This window comes from Trichechus manatus, unplaced genomic scaffold (assembly GCF_000243295.1).
Source record: "Trichechus manatus latirostris isolate Lorelei unplaced genomic scaffold, TriManLat1.0 scaffold00164, whole genome shotgun sequence".
Lineage (NCBI taxonomy): Eukaryota > Metazoa > Chordata > Mammalia > Sirenia > Trichechidae > Trichechus > Trichechus manatus.
In genome coordinates, this window is record NW_004444100.1 from 4,449,799 (window position 1) to 4,475,625 (window position 25,827).

Sequence of the window (25,827 nt, forward strand, 5' to 3'; positions counted from 1 at the left end):
CAGGTAAGCGTGGGTGTTAGACTAGGAGTGGTATGGGCTTGCTTATCACTGCTTAGCAGCTGGTTGAGTGGCATGAGGGGAGGGACAGTGCAGGCCCATAGTGGTGGAGGGCTTGACTGCCAGGAGCACTCTGGCCACGGTGGCACAGTGAGAGCTGAAGGGAATTAGGGGGAAGTGATGTCCAGGGCTAGGTGGGAGGGATAAATAAAAGAAAAGAGAGAGAGAAAGAAAAAAGGGCAGCATGGTAGGAGCCGGCCAGTGAGGGGCAGAGCAGACCTGGGGCAGTGGTGGCCTGGGGCAGCTAGTGGCACTTCATCTGCAGTGGAGCTATGGGGGCCAATGGGAAGGAGGGAGGTGGTGTATGGTGCTAGGTGGGAGGGAGAAAGAAAAGAAAGGAAAAGAGAAAAAAATGGCAGCATGGTGGGTATTGGTGAGGGAGGGTGGGGAAAACTGAGGTGCCAGTAGGAAGGGAGGGGAGGTGGTTTATGGGGCTAAGCAGGAGGAAGAAGGAAAAGAAATTTTAAAAAAAGGAGAAAAAAATGGTGGTTTGGTGGGAGCTGGTGGGTGAGGGCAGGGTGGATCTGGGCGGTGGTGGGCTGGTATTCTCTAACCACATTCACACCACAGGGGCCAGTGGAAAGGGAGGAGAGTGGTGTATGGGGAGGTGGGAAGGAGAAATAAAAAGGAAGAAAGAAAAAAAATGGTGGCCAGATGGAGGCCAGTGAGTGGAAGTTGGGCAAACCAGGGGGCCACTGGAGAAGGGAGGTGACATATGGGGCTAGGTGGGAGGGAGAAAGAAAAGAAAGAAAAAAGATGGTGGTGGCAGGAGCCAGCGAGTGGGAGCAGAGTGACCCGGGATGGCTGTGGGCCAGTGGCTCTCTAGCCATGATGACATGGTGACAGCTGGTGGGAAGGGGGAGAGGTGGCATGTGGGACTAGGTGGGAGGGAGAAAAAAATAGTGGCACTGTATAGGCTGGCGAGTGGGCCAGGGCAGACTCAGGGATTCATGGGAAGGGATGGGAAGTGGCATATGGAGCTAGCTGGGAGGAAGAAAGAAAGAAAAAAATAGCTGTGCAGTGGGAGGGGGTGGGGCTGGCCTGGGGGGAGGGTTTGTATTGTGGTGGTGGGGGCTGCCAGGATAGAGGGGTCTTGCTTCTACTTACTAGAAGGGTGAGGGGTGGGAAAGTGTGTTTCTCTGCTTATCAGGTGCTCTGCTTTCTGTTGAGAGCTCTGTGAAGTTGCCTTCCCATACTCCCTGTCCAGGTGTTTCAAGATGGCTACACTGTGCCATGTTAGTTGGTAGAGGACCTCCACTCTGTATCTCTCTTCATTTGTTGTTTTCCATCAGTTTCTTCTTCCATTCAGTGTTTGATCTAGTTCTTTATCCCTTCATTTCATGCTCAGATTTCCAAGATTGATGTTTATAACTGGTTTACTTAGTTTTTCATGTCATTACTACAGAGGGACAGTATGATGTGTCTGTCTAGGGCTCCATGTTGACTCTGCCTCCCTTTTGTGAGTTTTAATCAGGATTTTCAACCGGCCAATCAGCCTCTAACTGGCCCTATTTGATTGTGGCAGTAGCAGCTGCCACCAGAGCACCCCCCTTCTCAAATATACACACCCTTCAGTAGGGCATCTACCCAAGAGCTCTAGGGACTCAGTACTCTGGGGGTTAAATATACCTGTTTCTTCCCTAAAAAGGTTATAGACACTTAGTTTATAACATCTGCATAAAATTCAAGGAGTCTAGACCTTCCCTTGCCATAGTTTCAGGGATTGCCAAGAAGAATGAAAAAGCTTTTTTTTTTTTTTAACTTGTAAGTCTGTGGGGAATAGCTAATTGAGGAATTTTCTTTGAAGTGAAAAAGCACAGCTGAAAATCTGGGGCATAATCTCCATCTCATTAAATAGCTATTCCAAGAATAAGAGACCCCAAAAGTTGCCCTACTTGGCTCTGCAGTTGGTGACTTGCAGGCTGTGGCTTTGATGTAGCAATGACAGAAAGGACCTCTGTTCATTATAGATCAAAAGACCTTCCCCATCTGCCCCTTCCCCTGCTGCAGGTGCCAGTTATGCAGAGTCATCTCAAGTGCTCCTACTGTATCAAGACTTTCTGCTTACTAATACTTTCCTGGAAATTCACTTCAAGTAAGAACTGATGCCCAGTAGTTATTCCTTCTTAAAAAAAAAGAAAAGAAACCAATTCTCTGCAAAAGTAATGATCTTCATTCAGATGTTCTAAAAAGTCAGGCCTGAAAATTTTTCTTTTGCCTTGATCCCAAACCTTAAGCCTAGGGTACAATTATTAGAAAAAATACAGAAAATGAGCAAATTAATGGGATCTGACAACTATCTATTTCTGCAATTCTGAAATAGAAGCCACACATTCGTCAGCATTTAATATCACATTTCCTTGCATTTCACTGCTTCTGAAAAGACCAATTATCATTGCTCAGAAAAATTGCAAATACTTAAGAGACCCATTTTATAGTAATGTTAAGACTCATAATGCTAAATGGTGTGCACAGGTTCCCACATTCTGAAGCAGCATTTAAAAAGTCCAAAAGTTACAGTTTTTCTCTCTGCTTTATTCTTGGGACCTCCTGTCAGGATCACTTTAGCCTATAAAGTGATGACAAGCGGTGTCAATGGCTTATTTTACTAAAGTGAGGAGAGAAAGTACTGATCATTTTTTGTGCTTGTAAGTTGCCCTAGTCAATTAAGGGGAGATACGATAGACTAGTTACTTAACTCAGAATAATGAGATTTCTGAAAATGTCTGTAGATAAAATTTTCTTATAAACTAAAGCATCTTGCATAGATTCTGAGCATCTAATCTGAGAAGAACCCCCCAGGTATGCAGTCTTAACAACAACACCAAAAAACAAACCTATTGCTGTCAAGTTGATTCCAACAATAGCGACCCTATAGGACAGAGTAGAACTTCCCCACAGGGTTTCCAAGGTGGAGCTGCTGGATTCAAACTGCCAACCTTTTGGTTAGCAGCCAAATGCTTAAACACTGTGCTACCAGGGCTCCAAACGGAGTCTTAACAGAGCCTTGAAAATACATGCTAGCCCACTCCAACAAGCCTAGTCCAAACTGACTAACTGAACTCAAGACCTAAATAAACTAACACTCAAGACCTAAACGTCATTGGAGAGTTTGTTTTTATATGATTATTTTTTTGTGCAGATAGTCTGAGTGTATTTTCTGCAGGAAGATATATGCTTCTATTTTGTTTTTAAAAATATTTATTAGAGGTGTTTTTCTGTCTGTGTGTCTTTTTATTTTCTTGAACTTGGGAAGCAGAAGACGGAAACATGCCTAAATGTTAGGTAAGTAGACTATTGTTGTGCTGTCAAGTCGATTCTGACTCCTAGCTACCCTATAGGACTGATTAGAACTGCCCCACAAGGGTTTCCAAGGCTGTAATCTTTATGGGAGTAGACTGCCACATCTTTCTCCTGTGGAACCACTGGTGGGTTCAAACTGCCAACATTTCGGTTAGCAGCCAAGTGCTTAATCACTGTTCCACGAGGGCTCTGTCTAATGACTGTAAGCCAGGCTAATGTATTTTATTGGATACATTTTTATAGTTTGGATATCAGAAGAGTATTTTTGAAGCTTCTTTTTGAACAAAAAAGGACAGAATTTTTTTTCTTTTTCAAATCCTAGAAGGAGAGCAGAAATTAAAATTTCCCACAGTTCTTTAAATCAACTATTTACAACATCCACAGATAGTCTAGAAACCACATTTAACTGGCACAACTTGTAAAATGGTTGCATTTTATAATATTACCATATAAATTCCATACTTATAAATTACTGTATGGAGGTTTTTATGAAAGTATTTCCCTATACACATCTTTAGAAACACCAGTAAAATACCTAAATATGCAACAAATAGCAACAGAGCACACCAACTTCATAAAACTGTGAAATGTACTATTCCTCTTGTAATCTTATCTTCCACTACATGTATTTAGATTCTTGGCAATGCCTTTGGCTATGATATGAGAGACAGCAGTCTTCCCAGTTGATTATGTCCTGACATTCTCTGGCTTTGCTTTTAAGAACTGTCTTAAAAGCGTGTATGGGTTGTAGCAGGGAATAGTCAATTTTCTGAATTTTCTTATAATACGCAATTCAACACTTATGTTGACACTTACCTTAAAAATTTCATTTAAATTCTGCTCTCTTAATCTTCCGTTGTTAAGTATTCTCTATTAACGTATGCCTGTGTTTGTTACATTTATAAATGTACGATTATATATGAGTGTGACCCTATTAACCTTTATGATCATTAGCTCATATTTCTAAATTAGCATAAACCAGAGCACAAAGCAGAGAAGCAAAAGACATTTTATAAAAGGCAGAGTCAAGAGAAACAGACCTGACGCATAGCATTATTTGACTTTGATCACATATCAGCCCTAAAGAAAAACAACCATACTAACAGAGGATGTTTCATATCTAGACCTATTCATCTGGGCTACAAGAAAGTAATATTCAACAATCCAATTTGCTGCTATTCGCCTTTCTCTAATGGCTGGCTGGGAAATTCCACAAGAAGCCTAAATGACCTTTTAGAGCACTAAATTGCTTCAATCCCAGCTAAATTCCTCTCTGGCAGTGATGTGGCACAAGTGAGGGGTAGTAAGCTACCAGAAAGTCCCAGGTGAGCATTGCACAGCATTCAGTGAGAAGGAAGGCAATAACAGGGAGACATTGCACATTAGCATGTAGCCAATGCCCTGAAATGGGATTGTGAGTGAATTTAATCCATTTGATATCTGCCCTGGTGGTGCAGTGGTTGAGCTCGGCTGCTAACCAAAAGATTGGCAGTTCGAATCCACCAGCCTCACCTTGGAAACCCTATGGAGCAGTTCTCCTATAGGGTCGCTGTGAGTTGGAATCGACTACATGGCAACAGGTTTTGATATCTGAATTGCCCAAGATCTAGGATGATTCCAACAACACTTCTCTGAAGCAATTTTATTTCATTTCCTTGGTAAAGATTTTTAGGCCATGTAAAAAAGACTCTTCAGGTTCTAAAAAAGCCATACCAAAAAAATCCATAAGATAAAAAACCTAGACGATATCTTTTTTTCAATAATCAAATTGATGAGAGTAATTAACCTCAAGCAGAATGTCTTTGAAAATGTCTCCCAATCAGCCCACAGACCTTAAGCTAAGAAAATTAGATGCCCTGTCTCTAGTTTTTACAGCTTGTTAGACTTCACTAGAACGGGCTAGCAAAAAAGCACCTCCTCACTTCCAGTTCAGTTTTTATTTTCTGTTTCAAAATCAGGAAGAGAGATAAAAATTTACAAATTTGTGTTTTGCTTTTTTTGGTGGTTTTTCTTATAGTTCAGGAAAATTTAACTCTTGTGCTGGTTTTCAGTGGGGAAAAAATATCTGGTAATAATAACTGTGTGGAAATTAAAATTAATTCTATATTTTTCCCAGTACAGACATCACTCAAAAATAACACCCTTGGGCCTACTCAACTGATAGAACTGTGAACCCTTCCTCAGACTCGAGGCTGACTGAGAGAAATGCTGGGATTTGGGCACTTGGTATCCCAGTGATTTTCAAAAGCACCTGGTTTTTATTTGGCTTACTATAAATATTTGTTATAAAAATCAATGAACACACAAGAGAATGAATGAAGAGAGTCAATAATGCAAGATTACACCGTACCTCAATAAATGCCAATCCAAATGCTATTCCAATAACTATGATAATATATTTTCCAAAATAGTCTTTTATTAGAGAAACACATGTCTGTAAAATAAACAAATAAATAAAAGTTACTTTTAATAAAATATTGACCTTATTTTAATTAAGATTTTTATTGAGTTGATTGACTTTCTAAATTGCTACCAAGGAACATACTCAAAAAAAGGAATAGGATTGTTCCTTTAACACCCCTCTTCTCCCAAAAAGTTTTATCTATTGTGGTTTGTTCACACATTAAAAATCATTTGAAGAGCAACATTTTGCTTCCGCTACTCAATTGCTGAATCTACAGATCTTTAATTATAAATAATAATTTTATCCTTATGTCAGATTATTCATTTTAGAGCTGAAATGGCCTCGTCTTTTTATTTCTTAGATTTATAACCCAAAGCAACGAGTTCCCAGATTGAGGTTTTAGATAATAAATTGTAAATCTCCATTTTTAAAACAGAATATTTTAAAAATCTCTTAATATTTATCAGCGTTACATGTTTCCTAAAAAGAAAAAAATCATCGTGTCCACCGTTAAGTCCTTACTTAGACAAGAAAATTTAGAAATTTGTCTCTCTGTCACATTTTTTGAAATTTATTCAAATCAGCATGCACTTCCAACCTTAAAACATTTCAGACCAAACTAAAAATTCTAATAATTGTAAATTATAAGGAAAACTAAAAACTGGAAAAATGTTTCACAATGTAATAGTGGTATTGTTTGTGTTGCCAAAAAATATATCATCCTTATGATAATCACATTTGTGCAAAAGGCTAACAAAATATTATCATTTGCTAAATAAAAAAAAAAGTTCTCCATAAAGCTGAACTAAACAGTCTTTGCCCCTTCATTCCTGGATGTAATGAGTTTCTCCATTCATATCTGATCCAAGCAGTAAACATTAGAGAAAATTACTAGGATTATTTAATAATTAAATAATTATTAGAGACAATTATTTAGGATTAACTATGAGGTTAATATCTACTGAGAAACATTAATTCTACTTGAGGGTTTTTCTCCCCTCCCCTTCCTCCAGATAACCAGGTTACGTTGGCAAAAGAGAGGGAAAAAAAACGAAATGTGAATTATGGCCATTCCAGAATTTTTTATTTTTCCAGACTTCTTGCAAATGACACAAGGGAGATGGAAATATTTTATGAATTTATGACCTTCTTTTTGGGAAACTGGTACAGCTATCAGTCTACATTCAGCAGAATTATGTGTAAACTTAGAGGGAATATCTATTATTTTTCAGGATAATGCTAGGAGCTTTCAAAATCTATCTTGAATAAAAACATATTTAATTTGATTCTTTTACAGAAGCAATCTGCAATTGAATTTACTAACTTCCTCATTATCCTAACTGGAAACTACATTGGATTACACTACATTTATTTCCCCTCTTCTTTGTGGATATTGTGTCACTAAAATTAGGAAGGAGGGAAGCTGGAAGGAACATAAAAAGAATAAAAATTTCTTAATTTTATTACTTTGGCAATGAAAGGCATGGTAAAATCATAGTCTGATACATAACTCCCCCCCCCATGAGTCACTTTAAATATTAGTGACAGAAATTCCCTTTCAGAACAGAGCCTTTCTAATTTTATAAGATTAGTGAAAGAGACGTGAATAGTCAGGAGGAAGGAAGTTTCCTTTGAAATACTTTCTGTTTCCTTTTATAAATTAACCTCAGTAACCATTATTAAACCAAAAAATGCTAGACTGAAAATAATTTTCAGGTATTACAGCAATTACTTCATTGTGAATATTAATAGCTTTTATGTATCTCTCTTCCACCTAGACTATAATCTCCTCCAGGATCCAGAAGCATGTCTGATTCTAGCAAGGTTCTGTCTGACACAAGAATGGCAATGAATGAATTAAACACTAATATCACTTGTCATTTTTGTATGCATTCCTACCAGGTAAAAGGAACAGCTTATATAAAGCCCTGCAGTAAGGAACATATGTCATGTCCTCTAGGAAGCTGAGTTAGATGGCCTCCCATAGTACCTTGTGCTGATCCCTGTCTTAGCAGTACCAGTCACCCATTGGATTGAAGTTGCCTAACAATTATCCCTCCCTCTTCCCTATCTGAGTGTCAGCTCCATAAAGGCAGACAGTGTGCCCTGTTCCGGGATGGATCGCCAGTGCTTCAGATGAAGGCACATAGGACGTGATCAATAAATATTTGATGAATTAATCAATAATAAATAAAAGAAATATGATATTTATAAATTTATTCTAGACCTACAACACAGAAAAGGTAAATTTAGCTTTTTTCAATTAACTTAAATGTCAGAGGCAACCTCTCAACTGGAGCAATAACTAGGCAAACTGGCAGATACACTTAACATCAAGAGTCTAAATTCTTAAAGGCCAAATCCTTTCTTTAGACCTGTACAATTAGTTAGGAAATAAACCTTCAATTAGACGAAAGAGCTTAATGTTTGAAAATTAAAGTAAACATGTTGATTTATCATAGAACTTACGATAATGAGGAAAATATTGAATAAGGTCTTCAAAGAGGGGAAAATTAAACTCTTATCTATTAACTTGTACTTGTCTCCTCTTGGCAGTAGAATATTTTTTGACCTATTGATTGGGTATAAATGATGCCAAACTCACAGAAGAAATGAAATACTTTATATACATACATACATACGTGTATATATATATATGTATATACACATACATCTACTCCTCACTTATCGACTATCTCATTATCTGACATTTCACATTTATGACAGTAGTAAAAAATCTACCATCCAACTATTTTGCTCATTAATGACCTACATTTGGCAGTAAACCTTTCATGACCAGTGGGACATACAGCACCCACTTACATTTTCTGCTTATTGGGTGCAGAGGGACAACATATGTGTCCCACATAGTATTTTGTGATCTGATGTGTTCATGATCCATTTTTGCATAACGCTGATTTTCACACAATGACCTGGTCTTTGGAACCTAACCATGTTGAAAAGTGAGGAATGAGTATACATATATGCATATGCTCATATCTTTAAATAAATATTTCTCTCTTGTTTGAGGAATTCCAGTGATTTTGATGTCATGATTCCCATTATTATTGCTGCAATTTTATTTTTTGTATAGACTTTCATTGCGAAAGAATTACTTTCACTGCCTAATTTGACTTAGTTCTCACCTGTTTGTAAACAGATTTTCCTTCATAAGTTGTACAGGATAAATTTGACATAATTGGACATTCACATGACTTGTAATATTTCTCAAAATTATTTCCCCAATCAGCAGCTCCATTTATCAAGCCACAGCATTTAAACTGTTAAGAGAAAAGCAGATATAAAAAGCGGTCACTAAAGAAAACCAAAAGCATCATAAATATATTGAATTATATTATTCTGAAACCATTATTAAGATTTTTCTTTTATTAAATATTATGTAATTCACCTCACCCACCTCTCTGAATGTAGAATCAAAAAATGAAGGAATTTTCCATTTTGGTCTTAATATTAACGAAGGAAGAATAGGCTATAGATGCAACAGACATAGGAACTTGGGAAAAAAATAAAGAATTCACCTTCCAGTTTTTAATAGCAAAAGAAAGGGACAGAGTCAGATCTTTGTATCCTATATTTTTGCAAAGAAGATTCCAAACAGTTCATGAGAGATTCAAAGTCTCTTAAAAGAAGGTTGCTCAAAAGAGATGGAAATTTTTAAAAATGAAATTTCCATGTCATGATCATTGATCATTCTTGGAGAAGAGGAATAAAAGGGTTAGAGGCATCTCAAAGGCCAAAAAAGATGCTCAAGGGGCCGACCATAAGACTGAATTTCACATGGAGATATATATATAGAGAGAGAGAGAGAGAGAATGTAAGAGGGGTACAAATGAAGGATGAAGCTCTAAGAAAGGTGTCAGGAGGATTAAGACCCAGAATAAACTGAAACATGGGGAACTGCTAAGGACAAGAGAAAGGAGCTTTGTGGCCATTTTTGGAGGAAGAATAACAAATATTGGGTTTTAGAAGAAGTGATTGTTGTTGTTACTGTTAGGTGACACTGAGTCAATTTCAACTCATCAAGATCCCATGTGACAGAATAAACCTGCTCCAAGGGTTTTTCTAGGCTGTAATCTTCACAGTAGCATACCACCAGGTCTTTCTCCACTGAGTAGGTTCAAACTGCCAACCTTTCAGCTAGTAGCTGAGAGCTTAACCATTGCACTCCTAGGGCTCCTTTAAGGAAGTGGTAAGCCCAAAGATCCAGGGCATATGGTACACAATATTATTAGATGAATGAAAGAGAAAAAATCATCCCTCATCTTGCTTCTATCCACTCTATCTGGGAAAAAGCTGTGCAGAAATGGTAGAAAAAATTGCTGAAATAAACAAGTCCGAGACTGGATGGTTCTCTAGCTAGACAGATGCATCGCAATGCCAGGATATTGAAAGAACTCTCACTTACTGGCTGGATGGCCATGTTACCCATGTTACTTAAAGCTGTCTGTGCCACAGTTTCTTCATCTGTAAAATACAGATAATAATAGTTGCTAATAATAGTATCTAATGCATACATTTGTTGTAAAGATAAAAATGAGAAAATCCACATAAAGATATGAAGTGTTTAGCCCAGTGCCTGGCTCATAGAAAATCCTCAATACATGTTGGCTGCTATTGTTTTTGTTGTGTTGTTGTTGTTGTTTCCATTATGCTCTCACGAGAATGTGTTCTGCTTAACATTGTTATCAGTGATTTGGATAAAGATATGAAAAGTATCTTTTCAACTTTGTAGTTGATGTGACGATTGAAAAGATAATTAATACCCTGGAGAACAGAATTCGAGTTTTAGGGATGGTGAAACAGTGGACTTAAGCTAACAAGTTGAACTAAGGCAGATAGGGAGTCTTGCATTTTGCCACAAAACCTTAATTGCACAAATATATGACTCAGCAGACTTTCATATGACAAAGTATTGAGATTTCAGTTGGTTCCAAGGTCAATATTAGCAAAGAGGGCAATCTTGAAGCAATCTCCTTTCCTGTTCCTATGGTAGACATGACTAATTGCTCACTTTTTCACATTAAATAATCCTGAATAGCATTAATTTACACAAAGGGAATATTAGTCCCACTATTTGGTTTATATACATTCACAGGTCAGTGCATAACTGGAATACACTATACCTCAGAATTCATTAGGAAGGCATAAAGCCAACTTGCAGTAGGACAGGGTAGAAGGTAGGAAGGTTACAATTTGGCATAATATCTGGCAACTAGTTCAGAGGTGGAAGCATTTGAGGAAGAAGTTGGTTAGGACTTATTAACAGAGGTATAACAGCTGGATGAACAAGGCACCATGCAATGAATGATACAATAATATCTATACAAATAGTCATCGCCAAGAATCCAAAAGTGGCATATTCCATCAGTAAGTTAGAAGGAAATTCAAGAGGGAATTGTCTGAAAACCAAAGGGAAACGCACTTAGCATCTACAATTTCTGTCCATGTGTACCGGGGCCCCAAGTTACCCAGCCAGGGTTTGGGGCAAGATTCTTTTCTCAAAGAAGCATAACTAAAAATAGAAAGTCATCATGGATAATAAACACACACACACACACACACACACACACACACACACACAGAGAGAGACATAAAACTCAGAATGGACACTAAAAAAGAAATATACTCCTATGAACAAAAGGAGCTTCAGTCACAGGATTTCTATATAAGAATGGGAGTACAACATTAAGAAATCAATGGTTGGCACTGAGACATTGAATCTCAGGGATGATGTGCAGCAAGTGAGACTCAGGCCCTAGCCCAGAAGTCCACTGGTTACCTCTAGTGCATTTTCTCCTAGGTCAATTCAATAGGGAGGGTCAAGCCCCACACAGTGGAGGAACTGAGGTTGCCTAAATTCTTTAGCCTGGATAAGTCTGGGCTCTAGAATGGGAATGACTCTGGAGAGAAGATAATTAATGAAGGGACACAGCAATGGGAGAGCTAGGAAAAGCACAACGCAGAGGAAGTTAAATAAGGACTGACCCATATCAGGTTTTAACTCTTAGAAATGATGCTTTAAACAGTATTTTCTAAGTTGGAGTCTATCCAAATAGGAACTGGTTAATGCTATGGGAGAAAACTGTCATCTGACAAATAGCTCAAGAAATCAAGGACACTCAAACTTGAAAAGCAAAGCTTCTAGAAGACATACAACAGCCATTTTCAAAGGATAAGTTTCCATGTGTAGAGGCATCAATAGATCTACTTTTCTTCTGAAACTCTAGAAGGAATAATGATGTAAGTTCTAGGGAGGCAGATTTTGTTTCAAATTAAGAAAACACAATAATAATCAAGTTTGTTTATAAATTGAATGGGATGGGCAAAAATCAGTAAGCTTTCAGTTCTTCAATATTTAATTACAGTATGGATGACCATAAATACAAAATACTTCAATCAATGGGAAGTTGCATTAAATGATCTACAAAATCCATCTCTCCTCTAGGATCTGAGAATTTCTATGACATGTCTGAAATGATTGCTATGCATAGTTAATATGAAAGGACTCTGAATAAAGAAGATGTAGTTAGGAGGAGTTCCATACAGTAAGTAATATTTTGATTAAGTCTTAAAATACAAGTGGTATTCAGAAAGAAAGAGAACAGTATTAAGTACATTCCAGGGATGAGGATGTACTTTTCTCCCAAAGAAGCATAACTAAAAACAAAAAGCCATCATGGATAAGAAACACACACACACAAAAACAAAAACCAAAACTCAGAATGGACACCCAAGAAGAAATAAAGGATTTCTATGTAAGAATGGGACCAAAGGCAAGAAGGCAGAATTGTTCAAGAGACCCTGAGTAGATAAACCTGGCTAGACTGAAATGTTTTCATTATGGAGTAGTGTTTAGTAAAGTTAAATGATTGGGTAGGAGCCAAATAGTAGAATACCTTCAATGCTTGCCTAAGTTTCGAGTATATCCTAAAGACAATGAAGAAGCAAAATAAATAAATAAAGGAGAGGTAGTTTAAGAAGAGGATAGCATGATGACAGTTGCAATTTAGCTCTTGAAAAGAATTCCCAGGCTTCCTGAAAGAGTCTTTCTTAGTGTACTGGTTAAAAAATAAATCGTCGTTGTTCGCTACCGTTCAGTGCATTCCGACTCATAGCGACACCATACGATAGAGAAGAACTGCCACATAGAGTTTTTTAGGCTATACTCTTTTCAGAAGAAATCACCAGGCCTTTCTTCTAAGGTATCTCTGGGTGGGCTTGAACTTCTAACCTTTGAATTAGCAGCCAAGAACATTAACCATTTGCACCACCCAGGGACTCCCATCTGTAAAATACTGGTAATAATATTATCCATCTCATAGGGTTGTTGTGAGGAATAAATAAGCTATGCATATAAAGCCTGGAACAAAGTAAGTGGCAATAAATTTTAGCTGTAATTGTTTGTATGAGGGAGGAGCAGAAAATATACACTACTAAATAGAAAATATTAAAATAATTCTTGATTTGACCCTATCAAGGCTTAATCTTAATCCCATAAACATATCTTTCTAAATCATTGTCCTTTTAAAGTACTTCAGAATTCATACCAAGTTAGAAAAATATTACAATTATTGTTAGATTTTTTTAATTCCATGGTGACACAACAATCACTCAAATCTGCAAAATAGAGACAGTTTTTAATCTTTAAAAAATATGCACAGAGAAACTATGCCCAACTTCCCCAATGACCTACATATTTTAATTACCTCTTCTTCAAATTCAGCTATGGCTTTCTGGAATTTCACTGCTGCATCATTTGTTTCATTCAAAAGCTTTGCTTCTTCATGGAGTGTCTCATTCAGAATGCGTTTATACTGAGAATTAAAATTTGTTTTTAGATTACTCGTGCCAGAAGGTAGTATTTCAATTTTTCAGAATTCTCCAAAATTATTAAACATCATATGGTACACACCTCAGGTTTGAAAACAACTCCTATGATACCGGCTGCCACCTGCAGGAGCAGGATAAGAAGCAATCCTATGAAAAACTAAGAAAAAAATGGAATATAGGTTATTTCCAGTGCATTCAGTAACATCCTGGGACATTTCAGCATGGTTATCTGTCTCTCTCTCTCTCTGCAGCCATGGTCACATCACAGTTGTAGTATTACGCATGCTCTTCATGTTTTCCACCTTTTTCCTTAAGCTAAAGATTTGGGGTCATTACTACTCAGAAACATTTGTCCAAAGACTGATTAAGGAAAGTGGTTAAAACAAAATTTTATTGATAGCACTATCAGCATTGTATACATCGAATAGGGGAAAGTTTGAAGAATTAGATGAAATTATTTGAATATTATTTTTCTCCCTCCCCCTCTTGATCAAACATAAGCACACACAAACTCAGAACCAGCTCCAAAATAGTATTTCAACCACCATCATAATCACCTGGGGTCTTGTTATAAATGTAGGTTCCTGGAACCTACCTCAGATCTACCAAATCATAATTTTGGAAGATGCAGCCCACACATTTTTTTGAAACAACCTCTCCAAGTAATTAAATTCCCCAAATTGAAATTGAGGCTTTCTTAATAATAATATTCATAAAAAACAACCACTAGGGATACTATTAGAGTCCAGTAAAACTGTTTCTACTTTTCCTCATAATAAACTATTAATACTTATTTTATTAGAGAAACTATTTTAGATTAGCTCTAACAAAATCTTGTGTAAGATTTATATCTAGTAAGTACATGACGTTTTTCTGAAGTTCTTACTATATCCATTTATCATTTTCTACTGTATATGTTAAAAGTGATACCTGTGGATTATCCTAACCCACTCCATCCTCCATAAAGCTAAGTGACAAATCTGATTATCTCCCTCCCTTACAATTTTCTTAGCATTGCACATATACACTTTATGAATTGACCCTGGTCCACACTCAGACTCATCTCCCATCATACACTGGAAAATAGTCTCTGGCACTCTCCAGCCATACCCAAGACCTTGCAGTTGCCCAAGCATGCCAACACTGTATAAGCATACCTCAGAGATATTGCGGGTTCGGTTCCAGACCACTGCAATAAAGCCAGTCACACAGCTTTTTTGATTTCCCAGTGCGTATAAAAGTTATGTTTATACTATGCTGTAGTCTATTAAGTGTGCAGTAGCATTATGTCTAAAAAAACAATGTACATGCCTTAGTTAAAAAAATACTTTATTGCTAAAAAATGCTAACCACCATCTGAGCCTTCGGCAAGTCTTAATCTTTTCGCTGGTGGAAAGTCTTGATGTCTGCTGACTGATCAGGGTGGTGGTTGCTGAAGATTGGAGTGACTGTGGCACTTTCTTAAAATAAGACAACAACGCAGTTTGCCTCATTGATTGACTCTTTTTTCATGAAAGATTTCTCTGTAGCATGCAATGCCATTTGACAGCATTTTACCCAAAGAAGAACTTCTTCCAAAATTGGAGTCAGTCCTCTCAAACCCTGCCACTGCTTTATCAACTACATTTATGTAATATTCTAAATCCTTTGTTGTCGTTTCAGCAATTTTTACAGCATCTTCACCAGGAGTAGACTCCATCTCAAGAAACCACTGTCTTTGCTCATCCATAAGAAGCAACTCCTCATCCGTTAAAGTTTTATCATGAGATTGCAGCAATTCAGTCACATCTTCAGGCTGTACTTCTAATTCCAGTTCTCTTGCTATTTCCACCTCATCTACAGTTCCTTTTTCCACTAAAGTCTTGAACCTCTCAAAGTCGTCCATGAGGGTTGGAATCAACTTCTTCCAAACTCCCGTTAATGTTGATATTTTGACCTCCTCCCATGAATCACAAATGTTCTTAATGGTATCTAGAATGGTGAATCCTTTCCAGAAGGTTTTCAATTTACTTTGCCCACATCCATCAGAGGAATCACTATCAATGGCAGCTATACTCTTATGAAATGTATTTCTTAAATAATAAGACTTGAAAGTCAAAATAACTCCTGATCCATGGGCTGCAGAATACTTGGTGTGTTAGCAGGCATGAAAACAACATTAATTTCCTTGTACACCTACATCAGAGCTCTTAGGTTACCAAGTGCATTGTCAAAGAGCAGTAATATTTTGAAAGGAATCTTTTTTTCTGAGCAGTAGTTCTCAACATTGGACTTTAAATATTCAGTAAACCATGTTATAAACAGATGTGCTGTCATTCAGACTTTGTTGTTCCATTTATACAGCACAGGCAGAGTAGATTTACTATAATTCTTAAGCGGCCTAGGATTTTTGGAATGGTAAATAAGCACTGGCTTCAACTTAAAGTCACCAGCTGCATTAGCCCCTAACAAGAGAGTCAGCCTGTCCTTTGAAGCTTTTAGGCCAGGCATTGACTTCTCCTCTCTAGCTATAAAAGTCCTAGATGGCATCTTCTTCCAATATAAGGCTGTTTTGTCTACATTGAAAATCTATTGTTTAGTGTAGTTGTCTTCACCAGTTATCTTAGCTAGATCTTCTGGATAACTTGCTGTAGCTTTTATGTCAGAACTTGCTGCTTCATCTTGCACTTTTATGTTATGCAGACAGTTTCTTTCCTTAAACCTCATGAACCAACCTCTACTAGCTTCAAACTTTTCCTTTGCAGCTTCCTTACCTCTCTCAGTCCTCATAGAATTGAAAAGAGTTAGGGCCTTGCTTTGGATTAGGCTTTGGCTTAAGGGAATGTTGTGGCTGGTTTGAGCTCCTATCCAGACCACTAAAACTTTCTCCATATCAGCAATAAGGCTGTTTTGCTTTCTTATCATTCATGTGTTCATTGGAGCAGCACTTTTAATTTCCTTCAAGAACTTTTCCTTTGCATTCACAACTTGGCTAACTGTTGGGCACAAGAGGCCTAGATTTCAGCCTATCTCGGCTATCGACATGCTTTCCTCACTAAGTTTAATCATTTCTAGCTTTTGACTTAAAGTGAGATGTGTGACTCCTCCTTTCACTTGAGCACTGAGAGGTCATTGTGAGGTTATTAACTGGCCTAATTTCAATATTGTCGTGTCTCAGGGAATAGGGAGGCCCAAGGAGAGGGAGAGACACAATGGAACAGCCAGTTGGTGCAGCAGTCAGACATACCCAATATTTATTAAGTCTGCCATCTTACATGAGCACAGTTCATGGCTCCCAAAACAATTACAATAGTAACACCAAAGATCACTGATCACAGATCACCATAACAGATATAATAATCATGAAAAATTTGGAGTATTGTGAGAATTACCAAAACGTGATACAGAGACATGAAGTGAACATACGCTGTTGGAAAAATGGTGCCAGTAGACTTTGTCAGTGTAGGGTTGTCATAAACCTTCAAAATTTGTAAAAAACGCAATATCTGCACAGTGCAATAAAAAGAGGCATGCCTGTACTGATAGACAATCTTCCTGGAGAGCTTATCAGGACCTCACACATACAAACACCTTGTTTTTGTACTGTTGAGTCAATTTTCAACTCATATGGACCCCATGTGACAAAGTAGAACTCCCCCACAGGGTTTTCTAGGTAGTAATCTTTACAGGAGTAGATTGCCAGGTCTTTTTCCCATAGAGTTACTGCATGGGTTTGAACCACCAACCTTTCAGTAAGCAGCCAAGTGCTTAACCGTTGTGCACCAGGGCTCTTTTCAATCTTCCCTAGTGGATTCTAACTGTCTTAAGGTCTTATGAATCACTTATCACAGAATCTGGCACATAGCAGATACTCAGTAATGCTGAATGAATAAATGAGTAAAATCCATCTTCTCTCAAAGTACCCTCTATTCTGAGCCAAATATATTAACTTCCATAATCAAACCCTCTAACAATAGTTAGAGTTAAGTGTTTCCTCAATCTTGGCATGTTCTTTTGACAGACAGTAAGGATCGGAGAGAAGCCTCAAAAATCGAAAGGTTGAGTATTACGATTTCTCTGCAGAACTCACCAGAATGAGCATGCAGCGGCTTTCTTTTATGGCACCACAGCATCCCAGGAAACCCAGAATCATGATGATGGCACCCACAGAAATCATGATATTTGCAGAAACACGGAATTGAGCGTGAGAATCTTCATGGCCGAAAATCTGAAAAGAAAAAAAGATTAATGACAAGAAATCCCTTTCCTTGAAGTTTATTTTGCTCATTCAACTAATGTTCGTTGAGTACCTACTATGTGCCAAACCCTATTCTAGACCTTGAGATACATCAGTGATCTAAACAAGCAAAAATTCTTGCCTTCATGAAGCTTACATTCTATTGAGGTGTTATTTGCCTGAATACTGTTTCCAAACCTATATTTTTCTAAAATCATATGTTGAAAGTTGGATGGAAGAAATGCAATGGGCTTTTAAAACATTGGTTATTTTAAAATCTTAGAAGGACAGTTACTTTTACTCTTGTTGGTATGATCTTTAGTTCACATATTTTGTATTTTTTGTATGTTGTTGTGTTGTTAGCTGCTGTCTAGTTGATTCTTACTCATGGTAACCCCAAGTATGCAGAGTAGAACTGCATTCCATAGGGAAAGCAGATTGCTAGGCCTTACTTCTAAGGTGCCTCTGTGTAGGTCTGAACTGCCCATCTTTGGGTTAGTCCAGCGAGAGGCCTTTGTTTTATATGTAAGAGTAGCATTATAAAACATGTGTTTTTATGGTAATTTCATTCTTTCAATTAAAAGTCCAAGTTCCTCCTGATAAACATGACAACATGAATGAATCTCAAAACATTATGTTGAGCTAAAGAAACCAGACACAAAACAGTAAATATTATATGACAATACTATATAAAGTTTAAAAATAGGCAAAACTAATGTATGGTAATAAAAATCAGAGTAGTGCTTGACTTAACAACAACAACAGGCAGGAAAGCAGGAACTGACTGGAAAGGGAGAAGAAGCAACTTTATGGGTTGATGAAAATGCTTTATATCTTGACCGTGATGGTGACCACACAGGTCTGTTTATTTGTCAAAACAAACAAAAGAAATTCTAACCAAGAAAAAAAAATAAGTCCAGTTCCTAATATTCCATATCAATTCTACTTCCTCATTCCTGGAAAATATAGTTCACAGAGTCTTCTGGAAGCTTTTTTATTTTGACTAAAATGTTAAGGAATGAGATTGTCATGGACTGAATTATGTCCCCAAAAATATGTGTGTCAGTTTGGCTGGGCTATGATTCCCAGTATTGTGTGATTGTCCACCATTTTGTCATCTGATGTGATTCTCCCAAGTGTTGTGAATCCTATCACTATGATGTTGATGAGATGGGTTAGCAGCAGTTATGTTGATGAGATCTACAAGATTAGATTGTGTCTTAAGACAATCTCTTTTGAGATATAAAAGAGGGAAGTGAGCAGAGAGACATGAGGACATTATACCACCAAGAAAGGAGCACCAGGAGCAGAGCATGTTGGACCCAGGGTTCCTGTGCAGAGAAGCTCCTAGGCCAAGGGAAGACTGATGACAAGGACCTTCCCCCAGAGCTGACAGAGAGAGAAAGCCTTCCCCTGGAGCTGGTGTCCTGAATTTAGACTTGTAGGCTACTAGACCATGAGAGAATAAATTTGTTAAAGCCATCCACTTGTGGTATTTCTGTTATAGCAGCACTAGATGACTAAGACAGAGATAATGAAAATCCTCAAGCCCTTTATAACATGGTGGGTTACACATTCTGCATAATTCAGTTCTTCTTCACCCTCTCCACACACTTCATCACCCTCACAGCACCTTGCCCCAGTCTACCACTTATCCTCTATATATGTCCACAAGTAAACCACAATTAAAAAGTGAAACCCTGTTACATGTGAATGACACGCATAGCCCATCTGCCTTGTATACCCTCTATCTACTGGGCTATTTTTAGGCAGAACACTAGTTCCTAGACTAACTCAGAGATTCTGCCTCCTAGAATCTGTGGTATAGCATACAGGTCAGCCCCCTTAAAGTCAATACAAAATGACTGCTACTGTTATTAAGTATCTTTTTGTTTTTAAGGACTTTGGAAATCATCTGATAATCTAGATGAAACCTTTATTCAACAATCAGTAGGAAGCAATGTACTGAAATTGTAAAAGCATTAAAATGGAGATCTATATTCCAGTCAAGGTTCTGATATATAACTAAGTTGGTAATCCTGGGACAGTCAACTAACCCTGCTGGGTCCCTGTTTCCCATTTATAACAGGGAATTGGGTCATCTTCTGTGATATCTCAGGTCTTCGTTGTCTCTAAAAGTCTATGCTTACAGATAATATTTCATTTTACATGTTTAGAAAGTTTTGTTATGTCTTAAAGATTTTTTTGTTTGTTTTTGGGGGAAGGATTGTTTGTTTTTGTTGTTGTTGTTTGCTTGTTTGTTAAGATTAGAGATAGAAAATCAGTTTTGTTAATGAACAGGCATGACCAACCCCCCCCACAAAAAGAAAAAAAAAAATTGCCATCTAGTTGAGTCCAAATCATAGCGCCTTATAGCCTCTGTCAAAAAAGATGTTGACAAAAAAGCAGCATTAGAAAACCAGATCTGTGAACTCAGCATCAAATAGAGTGTCACTAGAATATTGTGGCCAGTATGAGCAGACCCTTTGACGTCTGAGAACCTCACAGGCTGAGTCATCAGAACTGAGGTGAGCTAACCTAGATACAGAAATACTAGGCCAAATATGTACAATTGAGGCCTAGATAGTGTGGCCAGCTCTGGGAAGTAGGTAGTAAGGCACTTCTGTGAGACTAGTCTGGGTAGGGGAGCCCTAGTGGCACAGTGGTAAAGAGCTCACCTGCTAACCGAAAGGTCGGCAGTTCAAATTCACCAGCTGCTCCTTGGAAACCCTATGGGACAGTTCTACTCTGTCCTATAGGGTTGCTATGAGTCAGAATCAACTTGAGGGCAACAGTTTTTTTGGTTTAGGTCTGGGTAGGGTGATCCTACTGGCCAGAAAGCACTGTGTGGACTGCCTGGAAGTCACTGTTCCAATTTGAGCCCAACAAGTGGCTATTCTTATTCAGGAATTAAGTGGAAGTTTGAGTTCAGATGTTTGCTCCAGCAGTGGGACAGCTGGATTTTAAAAGCTGTCTTGGGTGAACGATGTGTCTGTGTGTGTCTTAGGACAAGGGAAGAATTTCTAAAGAAGGAGAATGGCTGGGCATAAAGAAGAAGGGATCACGGATCCTCTTTGGATTATAAATGATCTCCTGGGACAAGGGCGGCTGCCCATATGCTTTGCCTCATGGTGCTGAGTTTATCCTGAGAGAGAACAGAGTGTCCCCACAAGACACTTTAGTAGGGAAAGATGTCATCTCCCCTATGTCTTTCTTTTCTGTGTTTATGCCTATCTTTGTCCTTCTTCAACTGCTATCTCTGTTTTTCTACTAGTAAAATTCAGTTCTTTGCACAGTCCTGACTTTGTCACTGACTTCAGGTAAATTAAAATCAAATCAATTTCACATAAGTCAAATTGGTTAATGTCCTGGCAAATATATGGACTTTTGTTCAGGGTGGGAGGCTAACAGAGCACAAGAGTCAAAATGTAACTAAAGATGCCATCTAGCTTTATTAATTCATTCTTATCCCCAGATGTTGAGTAACACCCTCTCAGGGACAACGGTTCTTCTTTAATACATTCAATGTGTATAATTTCTTAACAGACTAAACACCAAGTTTGTTTACCAGAAGCACTGGAGGGAAAGAAAATGTTCCCATATCAACCAGAAATAAAATAAAATTCAAGCGGCACACACATCTTGAAAAGGCCAAAGTACCCTCTATGTAGGTGAGAGCTAATCTCTGTGCTCAATTATAAGGCCCAGATATCAGATTCTAGATGACAGAGATTCTGCACACCCTTGAATACCCTTCTCGGACTCAAACCCCAGAGCCCAAGACCATCAGGAAGTCATAGTTACGTTTACTGGTATAAAACAATAGATGAAATTCTGGTAGACCAGAAGGTTGCCAGCTAGTTGTCCCATCCATCCCCCACCTAATTTTCTCCTGATAGTTAGGCACAGAATGAGGAAGCAGCTAACTGTCACTGTGATTCTCTGGGTTCTCTAGGGGTAGAAAGCATAAGAGAGAAGGAAGAAAGGAAGGAAGAAAAGTAATAAAGAAAGAATGAAGGGAGGGATGGAGGAAGAAGCTTCCAGAAAAGCCACCCATTTTAGCTAAGGAATCAGAACAGATGTTAATTTGCTTTTAATGGTTCTTTCAACGGGGCTATGTCCAAAGACATTTAGTTGCACTAGGGTATAAGCTTTAATGGAAAATGCATTATCACAGTAGCTGGCATCAAAATTCCTCTTAGGGAGGGAAACTCTCTTTATTTGGGCAATTACCTTGAAAAAGCTCCAGTGGTAAAAGATATAATTCTGAATAGTGGCAAGAACCCAGACAACAAAGAAGAATGAGTAAGCTACTCTGCATGAGGTTGGAATAACAATTGGGGTGGGGGGAGTGCTCCTTAGAGGAAAAGGGGAGAGAAAGAATAGAAGCAAGGAAGACAGAAAAGCACTATGTGAGGTGAAACTGACAGAACCATCCTCCCACACCCTCCTTTCCACCCCACCCCCACCTCATTCTTTCCATATTTGTGATACAGTGGTATGGAACAGAAACAGCATATGTAGAATCCAAAGTCTTGAGCTAGAATTAACCATATGAACTAACCTTAAACTGGGCATTAAATGGGGCAGGGGCGGGGAGGGGGACATGATAATCTTATCTAGACAGCAAAAGGCTAGACATTCCTCCCTGACTTCTGAGTTACACTAGCATGTTACTTGTCATAAGTGGCCACCCTCAATGCCAACTATCTTGTACTTTGTCTTTAAAACACAGATTCAAATTCTTCTCCAGGAGAACTTCTTACTGTTCTCTTCTTTCCTTTTGCATCATCCCACCTTAGAATCAACCAAATTATTATCAATACCTTGTTATACTATAAAAATTGCTTTTTTTGAGGAAAGGAGAGATGGTCCATTTCTTCAAACTGTACTTGAGGCTGGCCTTAAGCAAATAGTGAAGGAGGCAAATTTCCATTGTAGCTCCTTACACTTCCACTTTCATTGAAATCTCCTATTTTAGGGATAGTGTCTTATCCAATCTCCAGAAAGATTTTTCCATGGCTAGCGCAGTGCCAGGCACGTAGGAAGTAATTTAGATGAATTAAATTTAATTATGAAATCACATATCAGTACAAATAATTACATGAGGCAGGTAAGGAAAATGTTATTGAAATGTTTTGTATTATTACTATTGCTTTCATGGCTGCAAAATGAAAAAACTACTTTGGGGCTGGGAGGCTTTTACTTATTTGCATATTTACCTCTTGATTACCTTGGTTTACTCGTACCCATATTGCTACTCCCAGGATCAGAAGACCAGATAGCTGCAGAAAACAAACAAACAAAAAAAGTATGTTAGAATGCAGTTAAGATAAAATGAAATTAATTCTACACACAGCCCATCCATTCTGGTTACAATGGTTTATCATCAATTATACCATTATGACTTGAAAGACGTAAGTGAAGTGTATTCAGGTACAGATAATTGCTAAAATGTTAAACTGTAATTTATAAGTTGATAAGAATAATTCTGTTTCTCATCAAGTCTATTTGTGGGTCTATGAACAAGAAATCATCACTATTGAGGGGGAATTATTTTCCATGTTTTAATTCCAATCCTGTGTTTTCCGTAAATTGTAACACACAAAAGATAAAACACATGAGCTTAAAGACAAAATGTCCTTATTATGCTCCTGGGTTTGTCTCTGAGGAGCATTCTAAGACCAAGAAAGAAAGGAATAACTGACTAATGACCAAATATTCATTCAAGATTCAAGAGCTAGGAAGAAGTTGGGATATGCAGGGAAAGTAGAACATTGGACAAAATTGCAGCCACAAAGGTATAAATTAACCAACAGTATTTATACCCTAATAAACTCTTTTAAAAACAAGATCTGTTGGATGGTAAAGCTTACCCAGAGAGGAGGAACAATGAGGAACAGTACTTAAAGTCTTAAATTCCTTTAATGACTTTACCAGATTATTTAATTTGGACCAAGGCCAACACATAAAATGTGCAACACATTTTATTTTAGTGTACGGAAAATGCTTGTGTTTCAGGTCCTCCCCCCAAAAAATTAAAATATACATATATATGTATGTGTGTGTGTGTATATATACATATATACATATATGTATATATATAGTGGCCTCAAAAAAACAAACAAAAAAGATTATTAGAGAGGTTGTAAGCAGGCCTGGTAACATACCAGACACAACAAACCTTAGAGGACTTTCTAGACTATTCCAGCCTTGTTAGTCTTTGGATAGAGAAATGCCTGAGTCCTCCAAAACCTGATGATCTTGGAACATCATTGCTTCCATGCACGGTTGAACCACATGCTTGCAACCCCAAAGCAGCAGTTTCATTTTTAATGGCTTCTCATTACATTTGCCATGGAAATAGAGTCAAGGACTTTGTTAAGAAATAGGGAGTACAACTAAGTAGTGGAATAACCATAGAATCTGTGCTCCCTAAAAACCTTGAAAATCATCTAGGTCCAAACCCTTCCTTTTGGATAAAGAAATTGGAACCCTGAGACATAACAGTTACATCGTGAAAATCCAAGACAACTCTTGATCCAATCCCACCTCTACTACATGCTTCAACTTCTACAAAGTAATTAATGCAATCAAATATCAAAGCTCTCCTTCAAATCACTAAATAATTTGTACAATATAATTATTTTATAGGTGCACACAAGCATGCGTGCACACATACACACACACACATATCCTAACATACAAACACTGAAAAAACTTTAAACCCTTATTTTTTCTCCCCTTCCCACTGAATCCAAATTTTATTTCCAAATGGAGACAAATTGCCCATTTTAGCAGTTCTTTGTCAATTAGCCTGTAATTGAGAATTTATGTCAAATGATAATGAGACCCTCTGGAATTTTCAGTAACTTTATACCAATTGGTTTTTGTTATTCCTTTTTTTTTTTTGCTAATATTTTCTTTCTTTCTTTTTCTTCTTCTTTCACAATTAGATTTATATTAATTGCCCTGATAGTCACTGGGCCTTTTAGCTTTAACTGACAATAATATTAAACACCTTACGCTATTATGGTTATCATCTTTATCTGTTACTTTTGAAACTATCAATGAGAAAACTTTAAGAACTCTAAGAGACTATAAGTGTGGTATTTTTTAAACCCTTAACTTTTTTGTTTCTATGTAACTATTTAGCCCCTTTTCTCAATCTATTTAGACATCAAAACATTCAGAAATCTTATGAAATCAACCATATTTGTCTTTCACATGAAAATTTTTAGTCTCTGCTACAAAAAGTTATCAGTAACATTAGCATTTAAAATAAAGAGTACCCAATTATTTTAGGATCCAAGAATATTTTGCTCAACTTCAATATTAAGAATTAGACAAATTTTTGTAGGGACTTTGAAAGTGGCCAAACTGTCATTTCCATCCCTGTATTCAAATTATATTCAGAAATATTTCCTTTAAACTTTAGTTTAAAAATATAAACATGTTTAAAATATATCACTCTCATGATTAAAATGAATTATTGAAGAAATTCACATGTAAAGATTAGTGAGTCTTAACATTATGAAATTATTTATAAATTTGTTGAATTGTAAATTTAAATTGTTAAAGTATGTTTACTTTCTGCCAAAAGTAATCATTGTAGAGCCATGATTAATTCTAAACTATTTCATTCCAATTATTACCAAAATTGGCCATGATAATAGTTCTTTCTCTGAGCCCTTTCCCAAGTTTTGCTGTAAGGGTTTGTCCCCCAATCTTTTTATACTGTTTCAAACAGGAGTATAACTTAAGAAATAAGTGTTTACTCTGGCCCAGTTGGCTTCACTGGAGAATTCTACCAAACATTCAAAGAAGAGCTTGCACCAGTACTGCTTAAACTATTTCAGGACATAGTAAAGGAAGGAATACTTTTGAATTCATTCTGTGAAGCCAGCATAACCCTGATACCAAAACCAGGCAAAGACATCACAAAAAAAGAAAATTACAGACCAGTAACTCTCATGAATACAGATGGAAAAATTCT

General features: G+C 37.4%; 1 protein-coding gene and 1 long non-coding RNA gene across 3 annotated transcripts in view; one reads left to right on the plus strand and one right to left on the minus strand.

The window, feature by feature from the left end:
• The window catches only part of TSPAN8 (tetraspanin 8), a 75,506-nt gene that overhangs the window by 36,134 nt on the left and 13,545 nt on the right, over window positions 1–25,827 (minus strand). For both annotated transcript variants that reach the window (XM_023740831.1, XM_023740830.1), the window contains exons 2-7: window positions 23,054–23,116; window positions 17,685–17,822; window positions 13,698–13,772; window positions 13,492–13,599; window positions 8,911–9,045; window positions 5,711–5,794 (exon numbers count right to left, since the gene is read on the minus strand). In XM_023740831.1, the coding sequence (XP_023596599.1) occupies window positions 5,711–5,794; window positions 8,911–9,045; window positions 13,492–13,599; window positions 13,698–13,772; window positions 17,685–17,822; window positions 23,054–23,116 (603 nt within the window). The remainder of the gene's footprint in view (window positions 1–5,710; window positions 5,795–8,910; window positions 9,046–13,491; window positions 13,600–13,697; window positions 13,773–17,684; window positions 17,823–23,053; window positions 23,117–25,827) is intronic.
• LOC111822360 (uncharacterized) lies at window positions 1,172–5,704 on the plus strand. Its single transcript, XR_002825639.1, has 3 exons — window positions 1,172–2,152; window positions 3,317–3,342; window positions 5,477–5,704. It is a non-coding gene; the product is annotated as an uncharacterized LOC111822360 (long non-coding RNA).